The 19,014-nt window shown below is 42.7% G+C and overlaps 1 protein-coding gene across 1 annotated transcript in view; it reads left to right on the top strand.

Moving 5' to 3' along the window:
• The window catches only part of ACSS1 (acyl-CoA synthetase short chain family member 1), a gene marked incomplete at both ends in the record, with an annotated part of 32,501 nt that extends 16,651 nt beyond the window's left edge, over positions 1–15,850 (top strand). The window contains 10 exons of the mRNA XM_079550465.1: positions 2,824–2,976; positions 4,668–4,815; positions 5,106–5,243; positions 5,792–5,884; positions 9,702–9,814; positions 10,677–10,803; positions 12,331–12,458; positions 14,036–14,099; positions 14,653–14,771; positions 15,674–15,850. Coding sequence (XP_079406591.1) covers positions 2,824–2,976; positions 4,668–4,815; positions 5,106–5,243; positions 5,792–5,884; positions 9,702–9,814; positions 10,677–10,803; positions 12,331–12,458; positions 14,036–14,099; positions 14,653–14,771; positions 15,674–15,850 — 1,260 coding nt within the window. The remainder of the gene's footprint in view (positions 1–2,823; positions 2,977–4,667; positions 4,816–5,105; positions 5,244–5,791; positions 5,885–9,701; positions 9,815–10,676; positions 10,804–12,330; positions 12,459–14,035; positions 14,100–14,652; positions 14,772–15,673) is intronic.
• Positions 15,851–19,014: the final 3,164 nt, after the last annotated feature.

Genomic DNA, 19,014 nt, shown 5'->3' with positions numbered 1-19,014 from the left:
GCTAGATCATCTTTTTCTCCATTTGTGCCTTTTGGATCCGAGTTCTGCAGACATAAAGGAGATGTCCCTTATAGCGTCTAGATCCTCATCCTTGAATAGGATGAAGATTATTCATCCTAAAATTACAGTCTGCAGGGACTGTGAGTTGAAGCAGAACCATTTCAGCATTTTTTAAAATTGTGCTTTAATTTAATTTAAGGAATGAGTGCTTCCTGAGGACTGGAGTGTGCTGATACCACTGCTGTTATTGTTATTTTGTGTTTTGTGAGCTCTCATATGTGCTTTCAGACTGTTGAAAGACAGTGCAGAAATAACCAAGTTCCTGGGAGCACTTAATACAGCCAATGGAGAGTGTTAGGATTACCCCATGATGGAGAGGCAGTCATGGCTTGTGTATATTTACAGCCTGTGCTGTAGAAGAAAGAAAGAAGAAAACAGTGGTCATTTTAATGTGTTCAGCTGCCACACATGAGATTGCACAACCTAATGCAGATATAGTTTTATCAGTTCGCCAGCAGCTGTAAGCAAAAAGCACTCATCAGTAATACCTGGAAACCACCCTTCTGAGCCAAGATAATTACTCAGAGGTTGCTGTGCTGGTGAGAGGAGATAGGAGCAACTATTAGGGTAAGTTAAACAGATAGGGCAGGTTTTATTCAGAAATTGTCTTACTCTTTACTCAACAAAGCACATTTGAATGTTTTTCCTCAGTCTGCAAACAGCCTGAAGTGATTTCGTGACTTAAGAACTGATCTCAGATCATTGTCAGTTGTAGGATTAACTCTGAAACATAGCAAGAATGCAGCTGTTAATTAATGCTGTTAACTATCATCACTGATCGTTACAGCAGTCTTGCGAGCCGTTGTGTTTATCTTCCCACATCACAGATACTTTCTATTCAGTCCTATCTCACTTCCCTGCTCACCAGCGGAATCCCAGTTGTCCCTCTGTATTGCAATTTCATGTTCTTCGTACAAACCTCTTAGAAACAGTGAGACTTGAGTGATGGGGGTGGAGAGGATTGTAAGATGGGAGAAAACAGTGATGCCATGCTAACAGACTCTGATTTAATTGATTCATGTTATCCACTGTCTTAAGTGAACTACAGCTACTATGCAATAGCTTACTGCACAATTTAAGTTCATGTTTTAATGGAGCTTATGCAAACACCACGGTAGTTTCAGAAATTGGCAAGTCAGCCTAAGTTTAGTGCTGACTGTGAATACCTGGGAAGTACTGAAAGTCAGCAGATAAGAATTATGTCTGACCTTATCAGTTCTTATTTTATTTAGCTCGACTTGTCAGACACTTGTAAACATTTGGACCCAGATTGGTAGTGTTCACTTGTAAGTAGTTTGTTTGCAGTATGTACTTAAAAAAAGGTAGTGCCTAGAAAGCCCTTCAAAGAGCAACATAATAATCCTTATAGGGGTCATCATTCAGCTAAGACAGCATAGAGCCTGAGAGAAGCAAGCCAGCTCTGCCTTTTTATAGCTACTTGTTGAGCATCTGCAGTGCACAGTCATTACCACAAGTTTGTGAACAGCAGGAAAAATGGTCAACCTCCTCATGAAAAATTTACAATTTGGGCAAACTGTTCTGTAGACAAATTATGTTTTTCAGAGTGCATTTGTGTGGTTCACTCTGCTCTGGAAGAAAAGCCTTCTCTGGTGTATTTTATACATGAAAGCTTTCTTATGATGGGATTATACTTTCAATTCACAGCTTAATTCTAGCATCATTGATGAAATACGTAAGTGCTATTATTAGTTAAGGACTCCTTGTCTCTTCAGATGAAGAGAATGAATATAAAGCTCAGAAGCAGCACTGAGCAAACATCCAGAAGGCATTCGCATATCCTGCCTAAACTTTTCACTGTCTGTTTTGGTGTGAAGATATTTCCCAGAGTTCTGCTTGGTTCTTTTCACAGTACAGTTCTGTGCCAGACCTTAGCAACTTATGTTCTGGTCCTGATACGCTTTCATGCAGTGTCTAAATGCTGATGAGAAGCAACATCTTTTGTAAGTTCTTTGAATGGGGCTTGAGCATTCTGGCTGCTTACTGTTGAGCTCTGTTTTGGACGTTGGCCATCCACAAGCTGCATTTACCACAAGCCTCTCTTTCAAAGCACAGTATTTCCCCTTCCCCTTCTTCCGTTGGACTGAGCACACCAGCTCATCCAAAAATTTGCTGTGAACTGGTAGAACACTACGACCTTTTCTCTAGTGTTTCTGACACTAGGGGTGAAGAGAGGAACTAGGTTCTTAGCCACCTGACCAGTGGTCTATAAAGAAAACAACAGCAGGAGGGTAAAACACTGTCCTTCTCATGAGTAGCAGTAATTTGAATTTCGGGATCAAATTAACAGGACTGCCAGCCTCTCCTGTGGCTGAGGAAGAGAAGTGAACATGCAACTTAACTGCAGTTTTAAAGGGATAAGTTCCTCAACAGTATCCAGCCTTGCTGCAGCTGCTGTGTGGCTCATAGTTACAGTCAAGCTTAGGTTTTTTTTCTACCAGCAAATTACAAAGTCTTGGAATGCAAGCTATTACCTACCTTTTTTTTTTCCTTCTTTTCTGCAATGTTGTGTTATCTGGACAGTTCCTCATGACTTCTGAGCCTGGCAGAGGTATAGGTGGAGAGGCTGGGTGCTATATGTGCACAGGAGCCTTTCCACAAGGTAAGCAACTATAACCTATGATATGAGGGGAAAGCAGCAGAGGTGGTTCTTATCTCTAGACGCTACCGACGTGCTTACGGATGGAGTATGAACTGGTTTCCTATAACCAAAGTTTTTCTCTCATCACCACCTTTTCTTCTTAGGAGATGGCCAAGGCGGCTTCTGTATGCACTCCAGAGAGCATGGACAGTGAAGACATGCTTTTCATGCTGTATACCTCAGGCAGCACAGGGAAACCCAAAGGAATCGTTCACACCCAGGCTGGATATCTGCTGTATGCTGCTCTCACACATAAGGTAACTCACAGGAATCCTCTAGAGGAGGTTCACTTACCTTCTGATGATATTAATGATAGGGACTTTGAGTGGTAGGGATCAGTGTGTTCTGTGTGTGCTACCTAATTGGCTTATTGAGTGTAACCAAATTGGAAAGTTCTGAGAATGTGTAAGTAACATTTTGGGATTTGTTGCTGGGGAACATAATACTGTGAGAACTAGAGCCTGCACTGTATTAGTGTCTTAAGCCCATACTTAGAGACATTAAAGTGATGCAGTTGAGGAGATTCAGGTAGATACTTCATTGGCATTGGTAATGTGACTACTGCTGTAACATTTTATAGTGGAGTATTGGCCTTTTCCAGAAGAGAGGATCTGGATTCTTAAAAACCTCTTGCATAGCATATATAGTCTGAAGATCAAAAATTGCATTCATGTCCTATGGTTAAGCCTTGGCACTGATTTTTATTGTAATCTAAGCTAAATATTTTAACACTTGAAAGCAAAATCATGAAAAGTATCTTTCTCATGAAAAAAAAAAAACAACTGAAAAAGGAACTGCTTCTTGCAGCTTGTGATCTGAGCTCTACATATGAAAAGTCAACAATAAAATGGAGATGGGATTTGTGTGAAAGTTCTCCATCTGACTTCAGTGATATCACCCTATTTGTAATCACATACAATTCTTTTAAAGCTTTTCTTTCTTTCGTCTGATTTTTAGAAAGATTTGAAAGATTTGAATGTAAAAGTTCTCTGCATTCAGAGTATTTGCAATGTCAGCTTCTGAGTGACTGTGTAATTGCCAAAGCATCTATTTCTACATTAGTCCAGAAGGTAGATCCTGCACACTGGTGCAGGGAAGCATTGTATGCAGCTGCAGCCTTCTTAGAGCTGCTTTGGAGCCTGATGGGGAAAAATACTTGCAAAGTTAAGGTGAGAATTAGCTCTCCTAAGTAGAGAGATCAGATAATCTGTGCAACATGTGTGCAAAAAGCACAGTGACAGTCATGCTGCACGTTTGTGGTTTTTGTTGTGTGGTTTATTTTTTGAGTTTCTGGTCCTCTTTCTTTGATTTAAACTGTAAAACTGACTCTGCTTTATGAGTCAGAACCTCTTCACTATGTGGTAGAGGAATTGGATTTATAGAGAGAAGCATTTTCTGAAGGCAAAACAAAATAACACGTTCTCCTAGGTTTTTATTTGAAGTAGGCGAGCAGGGAGAAGGAAGCATCTGGAAAGCAGTGCACTGATAAAGGTGCTGAGCAGCTAAGAGCATTTCTCAGGAAATGTTTCATGTACGTGTATCAGTTTCTCCAGCTCTCTTATGGAAAAATGTTCATATTCATGAGGGGTTTAAACTTCTGAGACCTGCAGTCTCCCTGCTGTTTAGGATCAGCTCTCCCATGTGAGCTGTCTGCAGTGAGCAACTGCAGGTATCCAGAGCTCTGGGCTTTGATTGTAGGTTTCTATTTGGAAACAGTCACATTCCTTGTTCCCTGTGTGTTGGAAACAATCGGGAGGCTGAAGCCCTGGTCCCTCTGGCTTGTTTCCTAACATTGGGCCGGCCTTGTGCTGCTGTGTCCGTATGAGTGGCACGACTCACCCTGCTAGCTCTCTTGCTCCTTCTTGTGTGCATCCCATGCAGCACCTTACTCTTCAGCTCTATGTACCTGCTGACAGGAAATCAGTTGGCCTTACATTTATCTTCGCAGTATGTGTTTGACTACCAGCAAGGCGATGTCTTCGGCTGTGTGGCTGACATTGGCTGGATCACAGGACACAGCTATGTTGTGTATGGACCGCTTTGCAATGGAGGCACCACGGTTCTGTTTGAAAGCACACCAGTGTACCCTGACCCAGGTAAGGAAGTGATGGGCAAACAGTTGGCTAGACGTGGCAGTGTGACAAGACAAAAGGAGGCTAGAAATTTGTCAGGTGTAACCTGTCTGCTCAGGGGAGGTAGAAGCTCAATTTCTTTGAAACAGACACGTATAACGTTCAGGAACATGCAATGTTGAAAAAAATATATGAAATCTTGCCATTGTTTTTGCTCTGTGCTCACAGTAATCTCAGCCTCAGCTTTGACTGTTAAGCTTCATGTTGAGCTGTTGTGGTGGAATGTCAGTGTTGATATGTTTGTGATCTTGCAGGCCGTTACTGGGAAATGGTACAGAGACTGAAAATAAATCAGTTTTATGGAGCACCTACAGCTATACGCTTGTTGTTGAATTATGGAGACAAGTGGGTGAAGAAATACGACAGATCATCCCTGAAGACCCTGGGATCAGGTAGGGAGCATAAAATTTTCCTGTGATGAAGATTCAGGGTTCTAGCTGATGAGAGTGAAGATACTAGAAGAATATGGTTATAAATAGCTGATAAAGTGGACTTCCCATCTGGCTTTTCAGTTATTGTCTCAGCAGAAAGGGAAACAAACTGAAGTTGGAGACACTGACCCTACATGATTGTCCCTTTCCTAGCTCATGTTGCAGGATTGTATTCTTTGTATTGTATTCTTTGCAGAAAAGGTTTATCCACTGGTAAATTAACTTTACTGGCTTAGGTGACCCAAGAAATATTTTACTGCTTTTAGGAGTTCTTATACATGAGTTGCTTTGATTAATTGCTTTCTGTGATACTTACTGTTTGCCTTCTGGTCTTTTTGGAGAATGTCCTTTGTTACGTAAGTGCATTGCTGTCCTTTGCACCTCTCAGCAAAAAAGTTTTGAGCATTCTGCTTAATCGTGTGATCTCCATCTTGTGCACCAAAAGGCAGAATGAACAGTCAGCAGCTCCTTGAGTCTTAAGACTACTTCCATTCTTATTTTTGATCTAGTGGGAGAGCCTATTAACAATGAGGCTTGGCAGTGGTTCTACCATGTGGTGGGAGAAGGGCGCTGTACCCTCGTGGACACTTGGTGGCAAACAGGTAAAAGGCTTCCTCAGGGGGTGTGCACGGTTGTCATGGCTGATATGAGGCCAACAATGGGAGGTCTTGTTGCTGGTGTTCAGCAGTGATAGAACAAGTGGAAATGGCTTTAAACCAACAGGAGGGGAAATTTAGGTGAGATGTTAGGAAGAAATTCTTTCCTTTGGGAGTAGTGAGGCACTGGCACAGCTCCCCAGAGAACCTGTACTGCCCCATCCCTGGAGGTGTTCAAGGCCAGTTTGAATGGGGCCCTGGGCAGCCTGAGCTGGTGGGTGGGGGTGGCAATCAGCCCACAAAAGGGGGTTGGAACTGGGTGGCCTTCCAACCTAAGCCATTCTATGATTCTGTGATTCTGTATGTGTGGAGGAGAATTTGTACGTTTCTGTTCAACCCACGGAGCCTTATATAAGGAAAGCAACCTCCTGATGTTTTGGTCAGAGTTGGAAAGCCACTGGGCAGTTTCAGCACAAAATAACAGGGGAGCAGCATCTAAAAGCAATAGCAACGTGTTGCACCTTTTTCCACTCTAAATGTTCTTTGATATTTTGAAAGCTGAAAATTCTCAATTGGTTCTAGAAACAGAAAGCAGAGATTGAATTTCGGTGCAGTGCTTGGAGTCGGCAGCTTGAATTTGAAGCCTGAGTTCCAGTTGTTTATGAAACCATACTAACCTTGATGTGGTCTTAACATGAGAGGATATCATGAAAGAACATTCATAGCAGCATGTAGCCACAAACTGCACTCAGGTGTGTTTCATATTCTTGCCTCAAGAAGGACAGAGGAAGATGGAAAACTAAGCTGTGTAGACAGAGGCATATATTGCTTTTGCTGATTGGAAAGAAATCAGGGAAGGAAGGCTTTCTGGCTGAGTGGCAGGGGGACAACAACTGTTGCCTGATTTGGATCAGTCCCTCCCAAGAGAGAGGTAGCATGCTGCAGTCCTTTGGCATTCTGATACTTTAAAAAACAAGTGTACTACAGTTTTGGCAACATGCTTGGCCTAATTGTGTGCATCAGTGCAGGAGCTGTCATTTATAGACTATTCGCCATCTCTTGCCTGCTGGACAGAATGGGCTGTCTCGTTGGAGCGGGAAAATTGCTCCATCTGTTTCCTGCCTCCTGCTTTTCATGGTGAGCAGCTTGTAGGACTGCACAGTGCAGCCCCCAGCTCTTTGTTCATTTTGGTGTCAGACAGTCCTCTGTTCTGGTCACCAACATTCAACAGCTGCTAAGTGCATTTTGAATGCTCTTTCCCCTAACATTGACAAAAATATGTCCTCAAGTTGCAAGCCTCACAGCTTGCTGTGGAGCTATGCACTTAAAGGACACAGCACAGCTGTGAGCTTCCTGCCTCTGCTGAAGAAAAGCCCTTCCTACTCTTAAATTTCTAGCTGCTGTTGAGCGGATTATCCATTCCCTTTCTAAGCAAACTGCTCATGATTTCACTCTTATTTCTGCTACCAACTTCTCTATTTAGGATAACTATCACCCATCTCAGTGTGGTGAGTTTGCTTCTGGCGCACAATCAAGTTCCATTTAATCTGGATCAGACTCTTTATTTTCGGATTTGAAATAGAACAGCAGCAATGTTATCTACTCTGTACTTTCTTAATACCTTAAATCGTTTGGGTTCTTACCTTCTTAGCAGGAAAAAGTCTGATGGATTAGGTGCTACACGCTTTCCTCCTCCCTGCTCTGATATAAAACACTGGTGAAAAGCAGTTGACGGCTGTACAGTGGTGGGGATGAGAAAAAACGTTATTTTTGATGATGAAGACAAAAACAATATTTTTGGTTATAGCTTGTCTTCAGTTACTGATGCATGCAGTATGGTAGGTCGGTTCTCCCTTATACAGGGTTAGATCTTGTAAGAAGATGTATTTTTTGTGGGTTTTTAGAGCAAGAACTCTCAGGGGAGAGGTCAAAGAACATTTACTGGACAATCTGTAAATGCAAAATGCTTGATTCTGAATTTGAGCCAAATGTAGTTTTGCATGCAGTTACCAGCTCCTGGAAGCATAGTATAATGATAAATATTCATTAAATTGATTTTGCTAGAAAGTAGAATCAATCTTTCTCCACAGTTGATGCTTCCATTAAAGAGGAAGCCGAATTAATCATGGATGCACTGTATACACAATTATAAATGCAAAGGGAATATGGAAAGAGATCACAGAAACAGTTTGATGGATGCTGGTTGTGATCCTGCAGTGTCACCTCTCACAAACGATTTCATTAGAGCTCAGTAATTGCACAGCTCTCTGCACTGTCCTCTATGGTACATTGCTCTCCAAAGCAACAACACGTTGCCAGTTAGTAAAGCCTGGTGGGTGTACAGATCAGCAAATGATGATTTAAGAATCCACTTGAAAGTCTTTGGATGAGTGAATAAGTGAGACAGCAATTACAGGAAGCAATTTTAGTAGTGTTATGCGCAGATGAGAGAGAGACGGAACATTTCTGTGGCTTTTAGTGTTAAAATATTAGGAATTGCTGGGCTGTGATTGACAGTAATGGAATCAAATCTGTGTTTCAGTTCCAGGTATACTTATTCACAGTGCAGAGGAAACACTTGGTAGTTCCATTTTTGTTTTTCAGTTAAAAAAATACCCACAAAATACAGCTGTTGTATGCAGCTGTGAACAAAAGCTGTTTTTGAGAGACATTTGTAAGTAGGTTCTGGAAGCTTTGGTTGTTCGTTTCTTACGCTGCCAGTTTAAGACAGGTCTTTCCCATACAAATAAATTTTGAAGCATCCCTGCTACCATTCATTTCTGAAGCATGCATTTCCTCCAAGGCCCTTCCTTGTACCCACATCAGGGTAACTGATGGATGCAAATTCAGGGACAGATTCAGCCTTTCCAAAGCTTGATTTCAGTTTCCACAACCTCAGCAAAGCTGGTGGAGCTCAGCACTCTCTAAGTGGCAGAACATAGCTTAGTTTCTACAGCTATATTTATTAAAGTTTAATGTTCCTATGTTTTTTGTCTCTCATTTGTGTTTTTGAGTTACTTTCATATCTTATTAAGGTTGGAATCTGATTTAATGTTCATCCCAGCAGACATGAAAAAAGAAAGATTAAAAAGTTCAATTTTGAATAGAAGATGATCTCAAATTGCTTGTAAGGGGTGGGTTATTCTCATTCTCTGTAATAACAGCAATTCAGACTCCTGAAGTGCTTTTCCTACTAACCTTAGACAGCTGTAAAAACGGCACAGGGAGATTAATCCCCTTTCTCTGTAAAAACACTACTAGGGTAGGAAATGGGGCTGATGAGTATTGTCCCTGCTGCCAAGGAGCCCCATTCATGTGAAAAAAAATCTTGGAAGGCTGTATGTATGCATTAGAGCTCCTTGTATTCATTGCTAGCTGGTAGCTAGAGGAATTGGCTTATCCATGAGCTGATTTAGTGCCAGGCTTTTGGGCAGAGAGCACATGGGCTGAGTCAAGACACCTTCTCGTGCCTGGTTTGCTGTGGATATATCCATAGAAGGGTGCTGGATGCATGCAGTACCTTGACACTGCAGGGTCCGCAGGCCTTTGGTGCAAAGCCAGTGCTGCAGCCCCTGCAGTACTCCCTGAGAAAAGCTAGGTGGGACATTAGTGGTCCTGATGCTCAGTGCCATGGAGAACTGCTCTTCCCTGAGAAGGGTGCATGGTCCCACTCTGTGCCATGCTACTAGATGTTGAATAGTTCCTTCCCAGTGGCTTTTACTTGGAGATGGCTTCTGTATTCTCTTTAACAGAGAAGAGCTAGCATTCGCTTTCATCCAGCATTGGATGAATCTCAAATATTTTATTTTTCATTATTTTCCAGAAACTGGTGGCATCTGCATTGCCCCACGGCCTTCAGAGGAGAAAGCTGATATCATTCCAGCTATGGCTATGAGACCCTTCTTTGGGATTTTCCCTGTTCTGATGGATGAAAATGTGAGTTGAGGCTGTGACAGGTGCCAAGAAGAGAAGCTACTGTGTTTTTCTGCCTTAATCACCTTTCCAATGGGAGAGGAACAGGATCTGGGAGGATGTATATTCCTCCATTAAAACAGTAGAATAAAAGAGCAATGTATATATCTGGGCATATCTCAGATATCCATACAGATTTCCAGCCGGGCATTGCAAGCTATCTCTAGAGAGATTAAAAGCTACTTCTTCCATTTCTGAGAGCAGTCAGAAGTCTTACATGTCTTGGAAACCAGAGAGATAAGCAGCTGGCACAGTTCATACAACAACCAGTGACTTAGCAAGACTGGCAAAGCAAGAAATGAAGTCTTTCAGGGGAAATGCAAGTCATGAGGCCCTGCAGCAGTGCGTGTCAGTAAGAGATTGATTCTGATCTCTGAAGCTTTGCTGAGCAATCCCCACCAGCACTCAAGTGCCCAGTAAAGCATGTAATCTCTTCATATACAGTTTAATAAGGGAACGTGGTGATTAATGTAAGTGAAAGGGAAGGTAGCAGTCCAGGCACCTCCCTCCTAGCCTCACCCCAGGCATCCTCTGGCTGCTTAGCATGCCTTTGTTGTCATCTTTTCCAGCCTTGCCCTCTGCAGAATCACAGGATTCACTGTTCTTTGAGACTTAAAATTGTTTTATCTGCAGTGCTGCAGGCCTTGAGGAGTAAGGAATGCCCAGCACAGATGGTGTGTTCACTAGAGGATTCATCTTCTCCCCATGTGGCCAATCATTGGCAGTCTGCACTGAGCAACAGGGTGATTCTTACTATATCAGTGAGTCAGAGGCACTTATTCTTATTTTGCTCTTCTGATCATCCTTTTTGTGCTTGAACCTGCAGGGAAAGGTTTTAGAGGGCAATGACGTGTCTGGTGCACTCTGCATCACGGAGCCATGGCCTGGCTTGGCAAGAACAATCTACAGAGATCACCAGCGATTTGTTGATACGTATTTCAAGGCCTATCCAGGTAAGGAGAGTGCCAAGGGAGTGTGGTTTCCACTGCATTATAAGAATGCTCAATATTTTCAGCAGTGCTTTGTGATATTTCTATTCAAGCTAGATCTTGGGGGTTGCTGGAATTTGGTGTGTTGCGTGTTGTAAGCATGCAGTAATGGTTCTAGCTGTCACATGGAAATGCATTTATTTATAAAAATGTAGTGCCTAGAATAAAAATCCAAGGACACTTTCTCTGGGGCCATTTTTGTCTCGTTTGGAAATAAGCATTTAGGATGAGAAAGTACCTCCTGCATCACTGAATCTTGCCTGGGCTGTCACATGCTGTGTTACACCTGCCCCTTTTTAAGCATGGTCGCGTTGTACCTGGCAAGTAATTGCAAGTGGCAGAGAAAACATTTTTTGGGAAATTGGACACCACCACTGTCTTCAGTCAAGGGAAAGGTCATGGGGAGTCACAAGGTAGAGAAAAATTGGAAAGATGGCCTGGCAAGTTGTGCAAAATTGTGTGGAAAATAAGAATGGGAAATTGATGAAGTTGAATGAGCCCCTATTCTCTTATCTATTCTCTTATTATTCATTTCTATCTGCATCTGCAATCACAGTGATATTTAACATAGGTTGATAGCTCCTATCATTAGATAATTGATTGGAAGGTCAAGAAGCATGACTGAAAATCCATGAACTGGACAGTAATGGATCCTGCCAAAACCTGCCTTCAGAGCTTGCAGCATTAGCTGCCAGCTGCTGTGCCAAAGTGCCACAGGAACAATTCTCTCCTGGACATGGCTTTGTTTGTTTGCTTTTCAACTAACCCAGTAGCAGAGTTTCTACCATGGTCACATGCTGAAAAGGGATCATTTTCTGGGACCTGAGTCTTTGTTAGCCAGGAAAAGAAGTGGCATTTTATCAGACCCAACATAAGTGATTAAAAAAATTGTCAGTATTCCCACATACAGATGCAGTAGAACTGTTCATTTTCAGCTGAGCATTTGTAATTTTCATTCAGTACTGAGGTGAAGCTAGCAGCAAACCTGAGTTTGACCAGCAGCCTATGGCATGATGGCACATGGCATTTGAACTATTTTGGGGCTGTATGCATTAGTCTGGGTGAGCAGTTGCTGTGCATCTGTAGGAGTGTAAAGCACAGGGAGATCTGAGAACCCTTTTTGTTTTTGTAAATCCAACAGAGCATCACTATGTTGTGTTTGTGGGCTTGGATTTATCGCAGGTCATCAGCCACTGGTTGCTGCTGATTGCTTACAATGATTGTAGGCAATTATGCCTACCATTGCCTTGCTGCTGCCCAGATGACATAGCAGCCAATACAGCCTAATGATAGCAGCCAAAGGCTGAGGATAGCAGAGGGAAGTGGAAAATGATGTGTGGCCAATCATGCATCTGTAAGCTTAGTCTGCAAACTGTCTGATTCACCCTGCCTTACTTGTCATCCTAGAGCAACATCTGTCCTGAACCAGAGTCCCCAGGAAATAGGCTGGCACACTTCCTACTAACAACCACCCACATCTCTTTCTATTAGGTTACTATTTCACAGGGGATAGTGCTTACAGGACCAAAGAAGGCTATTACCAGATAACAGGGCGTATGGATGATGTCATTAACATCAGCGGACACAGGCTTGGGACAGCAGAGATAGAAGATGCAATGGTAAGCTGCAAGCAGGCACACTTCTCTGGGGCAGGGTAGCCCTTGAAAGAAGCTGTATGAATTTAAACAAGTGCAAAATCTGATTTGTTTGCAGTAGCAGTATTGCCTTTGAACCTCTGCCCCTACTTACATACAGCTGTAATTTTAGATGCTGGTAGAGTCTTCGTAAGGGATTGGCTCTCCCATTCCTTCCTTTCCCTCTGCTAACACTTAGCCTTTACTTCCCAAATCAGCAGTTCATGCTCATCTGGACCAGCTGAACATGGCTGAGAATTCAGTAGCACTGAAACAACCTTGATTCACAACAGCTGCAAAGATAGATAGCCTGTCTTTCTGAGAGAAAATAGTATTAGCTTAGAGGATTGAAAACAAAAAGTCCTCAAAGCACTTACCTTCAAATCTTGACCTGGATATTTATTCCTGTATTATGTGCCTTGCCTGCAAACAGCACTTAAATGTAACATTTGATGAACCTGAATTTATATGGCACACAAGGATTATGTTGTCTCCTGTGTGAGTAAATTTTTTTTGTTTGGATGAATTTATGATCATGGATATAGGATCTGGTTCCTTCCCCACTTTTTATATATGTATATGTGTGAATAGGCAAATATATTTTTCTGCTATATTGCTCTGTGATGTTTTTTCATATTTTTAATCTAATTTAAGACATAATCCAGTCTTTGGTTTGAGATTCAGGTACGTGAGTTCTCCCAGCCTGTACACCCAAACTGTCTCCTTACTGCCAATGAGTATCAGTTTCATCCAAGAAGTGTGGCAGAATAAATCACTGTTCTGGAGCATAATAAAAACGAGCATTCAGCAGAAAAACCTTTCCGTGCTTCTAGGAAGAAGAGAAGGCCAGATTCTTTCTTCCTTCTGGTGTGCTTCGGTTGCTAATAAACACTGCTCAGGTGTTGACTGTGATATTGGCATTTGTTCTGCTGGAGACAGATCTCTGAGGCACGGAGCAATGCAAGACTACTTTTGTGTATGATTTGGCTATGGCCAGACATCACTTGGGACTGTAGCTTTACACACACAAAGAAAAAGCATCACTGAATCACAGACTGGTTGAAGTGGGAAGGAACCTCTGGGTTTATCTACTCCAGTCCCTGCTCCAGCAGGGACACCCAGAGCTGTTCACCCAGGCCCCTGTCCAGGCAGCTTCTGAAAGTCTCCAAGGAGAGAAACTCCATAACCTCTCTGGGAAACCTGTGCCAGTGCTCCAGCACCTGCACAGCACAGAACTGCTTCCTGATGTTTAAATAAGACTGTTGTGACCTATTGTTGCCTCTTGCTGGTGCAAATTCAGCTTGGTGTGCTTTGGGTCCAGCAGTGTATGTGAAAATGCTTCTTAGTGTATTTGAAAGCAGGACCAATCCAGTGAGTAAATGCTACTTCCAGAAACTGGTGCCTGTGGCCACCAGCTGACTATGGAGTAGGGAGGTGGAATCCAACTTTCCTGTTCTGCATGCAACAAAGAGATGGCAAGATACTGCAGATACTGCAAAAGTAGCTGGCACAGATGCGGAAGGGCTTTACACTCTGATTATTTTTGTTTTATTTTTGTGAAGGCTGATCACCCTGATGTCCCTGAGACAGCTGTGATTGGGTATCCTCATGAAATCAAAGGAGAAGGTATGTGAAAAACAGCATCCTGACTTGACACATAAATACATTCAGTTTCTAACCTGGACTCTATGCTAAGTGGTGTCTAGGGAATAGAAGACTGGTTACTGTTGGTTGACTGGCAATACAGTCCTAAGGTGCAACAGCAACCACGAAAATAACTTCCTAAGCTAAATGCAGGTATTGCTCCCTTGACTGTTTTCATTCGTAGTGTTTATATATATGACAGAGCTTTCATAAGCAGGATTGTGCTCAGAAAAGCCCTTTGAACAGATGGGTTTGTGTTGGTATTGATCCCAATGACTCTGCTAGTCATTGTTGTGCTATCATTGTCACTGAGACCAATCTGGTCTATGGATGCTAAGACAAGACTGGACCTTTATTCTAGGGGCTTGAATCTGACTGCTTTTGTAAACATGACTGATGGTTTTCTTGTCAGTCCCTAGATTGTGACTAAGAATGATTTAAAACCTGCCTTGGCATTCAAATAAGTAGTTTTGCCAGCCAGGACCTAATATGAAGTACTCGTATTTCATTTTCATTTTTCTCATTTTTCTTATAGGTGCCTTTGCTTTCATAGTGCTCAAAGAGCAGACAGCTCATACAGACCATGTCAAAGAAGAGCTCAGAACTATAGTGGCTACCAAAATAGCAAAGTATGCTGTACCTGACCACATTCTGGTAAGAGGGAGACTAAGGGAGACTGGGAGCAGGAGCAGTCGCATTTACTAAGCCTTGCCTTTCCCATCTGCTGCGTTGCAGTTGTCTCTCTCTAGCAGGACAAAGGAGCGGGAAAAGAGAACTTGCTGGAGAGATCTGTGGGTGGAGGAGGCAGGTGCAATGGTCTGAACGTACACATCCATGCACAGAGAGTACTGAGAGTACCTTTCCTGGCAAGAATTCTGGCAAACGGGAATTTTAGGCACACCCTGTGCCTTAAGCGGCATTTGTCACCCCTTCTTTGAGATGCAGCAGCATTACTATTTTAAACTAAAAGGGGAGAGACTTAGATTATTATCAGGAAGAATTTTTTTTAATCAGAAGGCAGTGAGACTCTGGCACAGCTGCCCATAGAAGCTGTGGTGCCCCGTCCCTGGATGGACTTAAGGCCAGGTTGGATGTGGCCCTGGGCAGCCTGAGCTGTGCGGGATCCATGGTGGGATCCATGTTCCAATCCATGGCAGGGATTGGAACTGGGTGTGCTCTAAGGTCCCTTCCAACCCAAGCCATTCCACTGTTCTATGAGTTTTCAAGTGTTTGTAGTTCAACAGTTAACAGCTTTTCCAAGGCCTCAGTCTCCAAAAAGCTTAATATTCAGCAGCACCCAGCCTGGAGTTACCCAGCAATGAATGAAATGAGAAGCAAAGTCTAGTTAGATAAGAATACATTTTATAGCACAAAATATTGATGCAAGCAGTATTCCTTTGTTTGGACACAAACTACTGTGCTCAATGAGTAGCTCCTAGGAGCTGTAGCCATGAGATAGCGCCAGGCTTAGGACAGTTCAGCTAGATTTCCAGGTTGTGTTCCAGGTTGTTCAGGATCCAAGTTCTGATTCAGGTGTGTCTTTCTCTTTTCTGCAGGTGGTGAAACGCCTTCCTAAAACCCGATCAGGGAAGATCATGAGGAGGCTGCTGAGGAAAGTAGTCACTGAGCAATCAAGTAACATGGGAGATGTCACCACACTTGACGATCCGAGTGTCGTCGCAGAGATACTGGATGCGTACCAGAAATACAAAAAGGAGAAGAGTTCCTCATAGCAGATGCCTTTGGAATATCTCTGCTCTGGAAATGTGGAGGGTCTTGAATGACGAGGCAAACAACATGGTTCTCTCTTGGTGTATTCTGCAAAACTCTGTTCCCTTCTAGAGAAATAGGATTTCTTCTCCACAAAGTGTTTTGAGTTGTTCAGAGCTAGGAGGCATCTGCTGTCTTGCACAGTCAGGGAGCTCCTTTTCACTGCTTCTAGAGCTGATGTAGAAAAGCCATTGGCAGTTTCCATTAGCTGTGGTGAAAATAATACGAGGTAAAACAAGATAAAGATGTTAATATTTCTCATTTCAATGGTTTTATACAAGGAAATGTTTTTATATTATACTTCCGTTTTTTTAAGAGCAGCCTTGGAATATATTCCTTCTATTTTTCCTTCAGCTTGGATATCCAAGTTCAAGTAGTTGTTTTTAACTGCAACTGTGGTGCCTTTTCAGCAAAGCAGGGTTTTTAGTAGATATTTCATATGTATTGTTAGGGAAATGAGAAGGACACGGCTGATCAGATATTTATCTCATGTTCTGATAATTCCTGTGGCTTTCCTCATAATAACTTGTGCCTTCCACTATATTTCCAGAACTTCCCTGGAACACCCACACAACCCAGCATTAGAACTTCCAGCTACAAAACTGAGCCACAAAGCCTATGTCTGAACTCTGCACATCCTCAGTGCATTGCCAGGGAACTGGTCCCAGGTGCTTTCATTCTCCTTTAAGAGACTGAGATCACCAACTGGGATTTTAGGGCAACTTTCCTCTTCCTCATTAGTGATGATAATTTCTGCAGTTGTCTTTGTTTCTTCAAGTCATTATGAAAAGGAAACCATATTTACTTTGCTAGAGGAGCATGGGGGAATAAAATCCCAAAGTGTTCGAGAGAGGTTTGAAGCTAAAGAGATGTGCTAGAAGGTTTGTTGTGACTTGCTGAGTTGCATGATTTCTAGTCAGTGAATGGTTATTTTAGCCCACTCCCAAGTGATCTGTAATGTGACAGGTAATCAACAAAGACAGGCACCCAATTTGAAGGTAGGTTGGTTCTTTCATCAGAAGTTGTCTTAATGCTTGTCATTTCAAGATGTCCCCTGCCATGTCTGTCCCTTCCATATGCTGCTGTGCTGGTCTTCCAGCACGTGCCATGCCGGTACACACAGATTGCACAATCCACAAGGAGAAGGAAGTGCCTCTTAGATGCTTTCTGGGAAATGATGGTGGTATTCCAGACTAGCAATCTCAGAATAACAGGAAACAACAGTCTTTGTCTTTCATATGCTTTTCACAGCAAGGAGTGGTGAGTTTTTGGCCAGCAGAGATTCTGGTCCAAATGGGGAAGACAACTGTCAATATGATATGTTCTCAGTCAGGCCTGTTGCCTTTGATCTCAGAGTTCCTTTTGAGTATGTTAGGTACGTTTGTTGTTGGATTTTTAAATCTGTATGTCTCCAGGGTCTGGGTAATACAGCAGGGAAGATCATACTTTGTTGCGGTTCCCATCCTTCTGACTGCAATCCATTTTTGCCTAAGGTAAGTATACATCCTGTGGACTTTGTGGGAAGTCGAGGATCAAAAAGTTTGACATAGCTGACAGACTTTAATATTTCGGGAGACAGCCACTACGTACATCCTCTATGCCACTGCAGAAATAAAACCCCTCTTCCTTAAGTGATTTTCAAGTGGGAAGCTGACAGTAGTTAATGCTTTTGACAGAAAAGTAGACTCTCTTGTTTAGACAGGCTGTCTGCACACGCACAGTCTCCCCCACACAGTCTGAAATATAGGGTGGAGAAAGAGAAGTGGTCTTTGAACAAAATCATACACTTTGATGAAGAAAGCATTTTCTATATTACTGAATTTCCATGTGAAGGTCCAGTATTCGCTGACATTTGATCTAATTCATCTGAACTGCCTCACAAGGACTGGCTTTGTGCTTTGGTGCACTGAGACACTGTTATCCAATTCATCTGGTGAGGAAAAAGGGGAGATAAGTGTACTGCTTCACGTGCATCTGTGTATATTCTGAGGCCCCTTTGGATGCTCATAGAGAGCACATGGTACTGTCATAGTACTACTGTTACAGAATCAGAGTCATCACAGTCAGATCACTAAGATAATCATGTCCAATTGTCAGCCTATCACCACCACTAACCATGACCTTCAGTTCCACATCTCCACATCTGTAGAACGTGCATTAAGTTTGCCAGCCTTAGAAGTCATCCTTTCATCTTTTTTTCTGTAATCTCTAATTGCACTGGTTGCATTACCAGTCCTAGTCTGAGTTGAGCTGAGCATGTTGCTATTTCCTGGATGTGGTGAGCACCAGCAGTGGTGTTTGTCAGCAGTGCTTTCAGCTTCATGTGCAGCTGTTTCGTCACCCGTCCGGACTTTGCTTTGAGGAGGGGCTCAGCCTGCAGAACTGACACTGAGGTCCTCAGTTCTTGAAATACTAGGAGAAAGATGCCACTAGCAAAAGACTTCAGGCCTGCTGCCTTTTGAGCTGATCCACTGATGCATTCATCAGTGGGGAAAGTATACTTGAAATACTTCATAGTGGGATCATTGGATACTCTTGTGTATGGTTGATTCATTCGGGAAAGCAAAACTGATGGACCTTTGTGCATCCATGATTAATGTGGGGGTGATGTGCTAGATTGCATTTGTAACCTCATCAGAAGAGTTTCAGAGTTTGTTTTACCTGCTGCAGTCTGACACAAAGGGCAAATGAAAACACTCAACAAGGGAGACAAGGCCTGCTAGGGAAAGAGCCTCAAGGTCTGCTGCGGCAGCATCTAGTAGTAACATAACCTTGCCATGCCTGTCCATCATGTTCTTACCTCATTTTCCCACTCAGATGTACCCATGGAACCTGATCTTCGTGCCTTTTTTCCCACCCAAGAGACCAGACCACAATTTTCTTAATTTTAGGAAACAGAAAGGCATCTCCTAGAGGTGACGTGTGTTGTACAGATTAACATTTTGCTGTTGTTAATTGTCATACTTTACATTTATTGTCATTGACCGAAATCCGTGATCTCCATATTCAGATTTTCATTAAAAGAAGCACCCACTTCTACGTGATGTGTTGTGGCTTTGTGCCGTAGGCGTCAGACTCTACACGTGTGGGGTTTCGCTCCCAGCAGCAAGAAAACCAACTTCGCACT

Source organism: Tetrao urogallus, assembly GCF_951394365.1.
Source record: "Tetrao urogallus genome assembly, chromosome: 2".
In the NCBI taxonomy this organism is placed as follows: Eukaryota; Metazoa; Chordata; class Aves; order Galliformes; family Phasianidae; genus Tetrao; species Tetrao urogallus.
The sequence above is the reverse complement of the archived record's forward strand: the minus strand, read 5'-3'. Positions and strand labels throughout refer to the sequence as shown.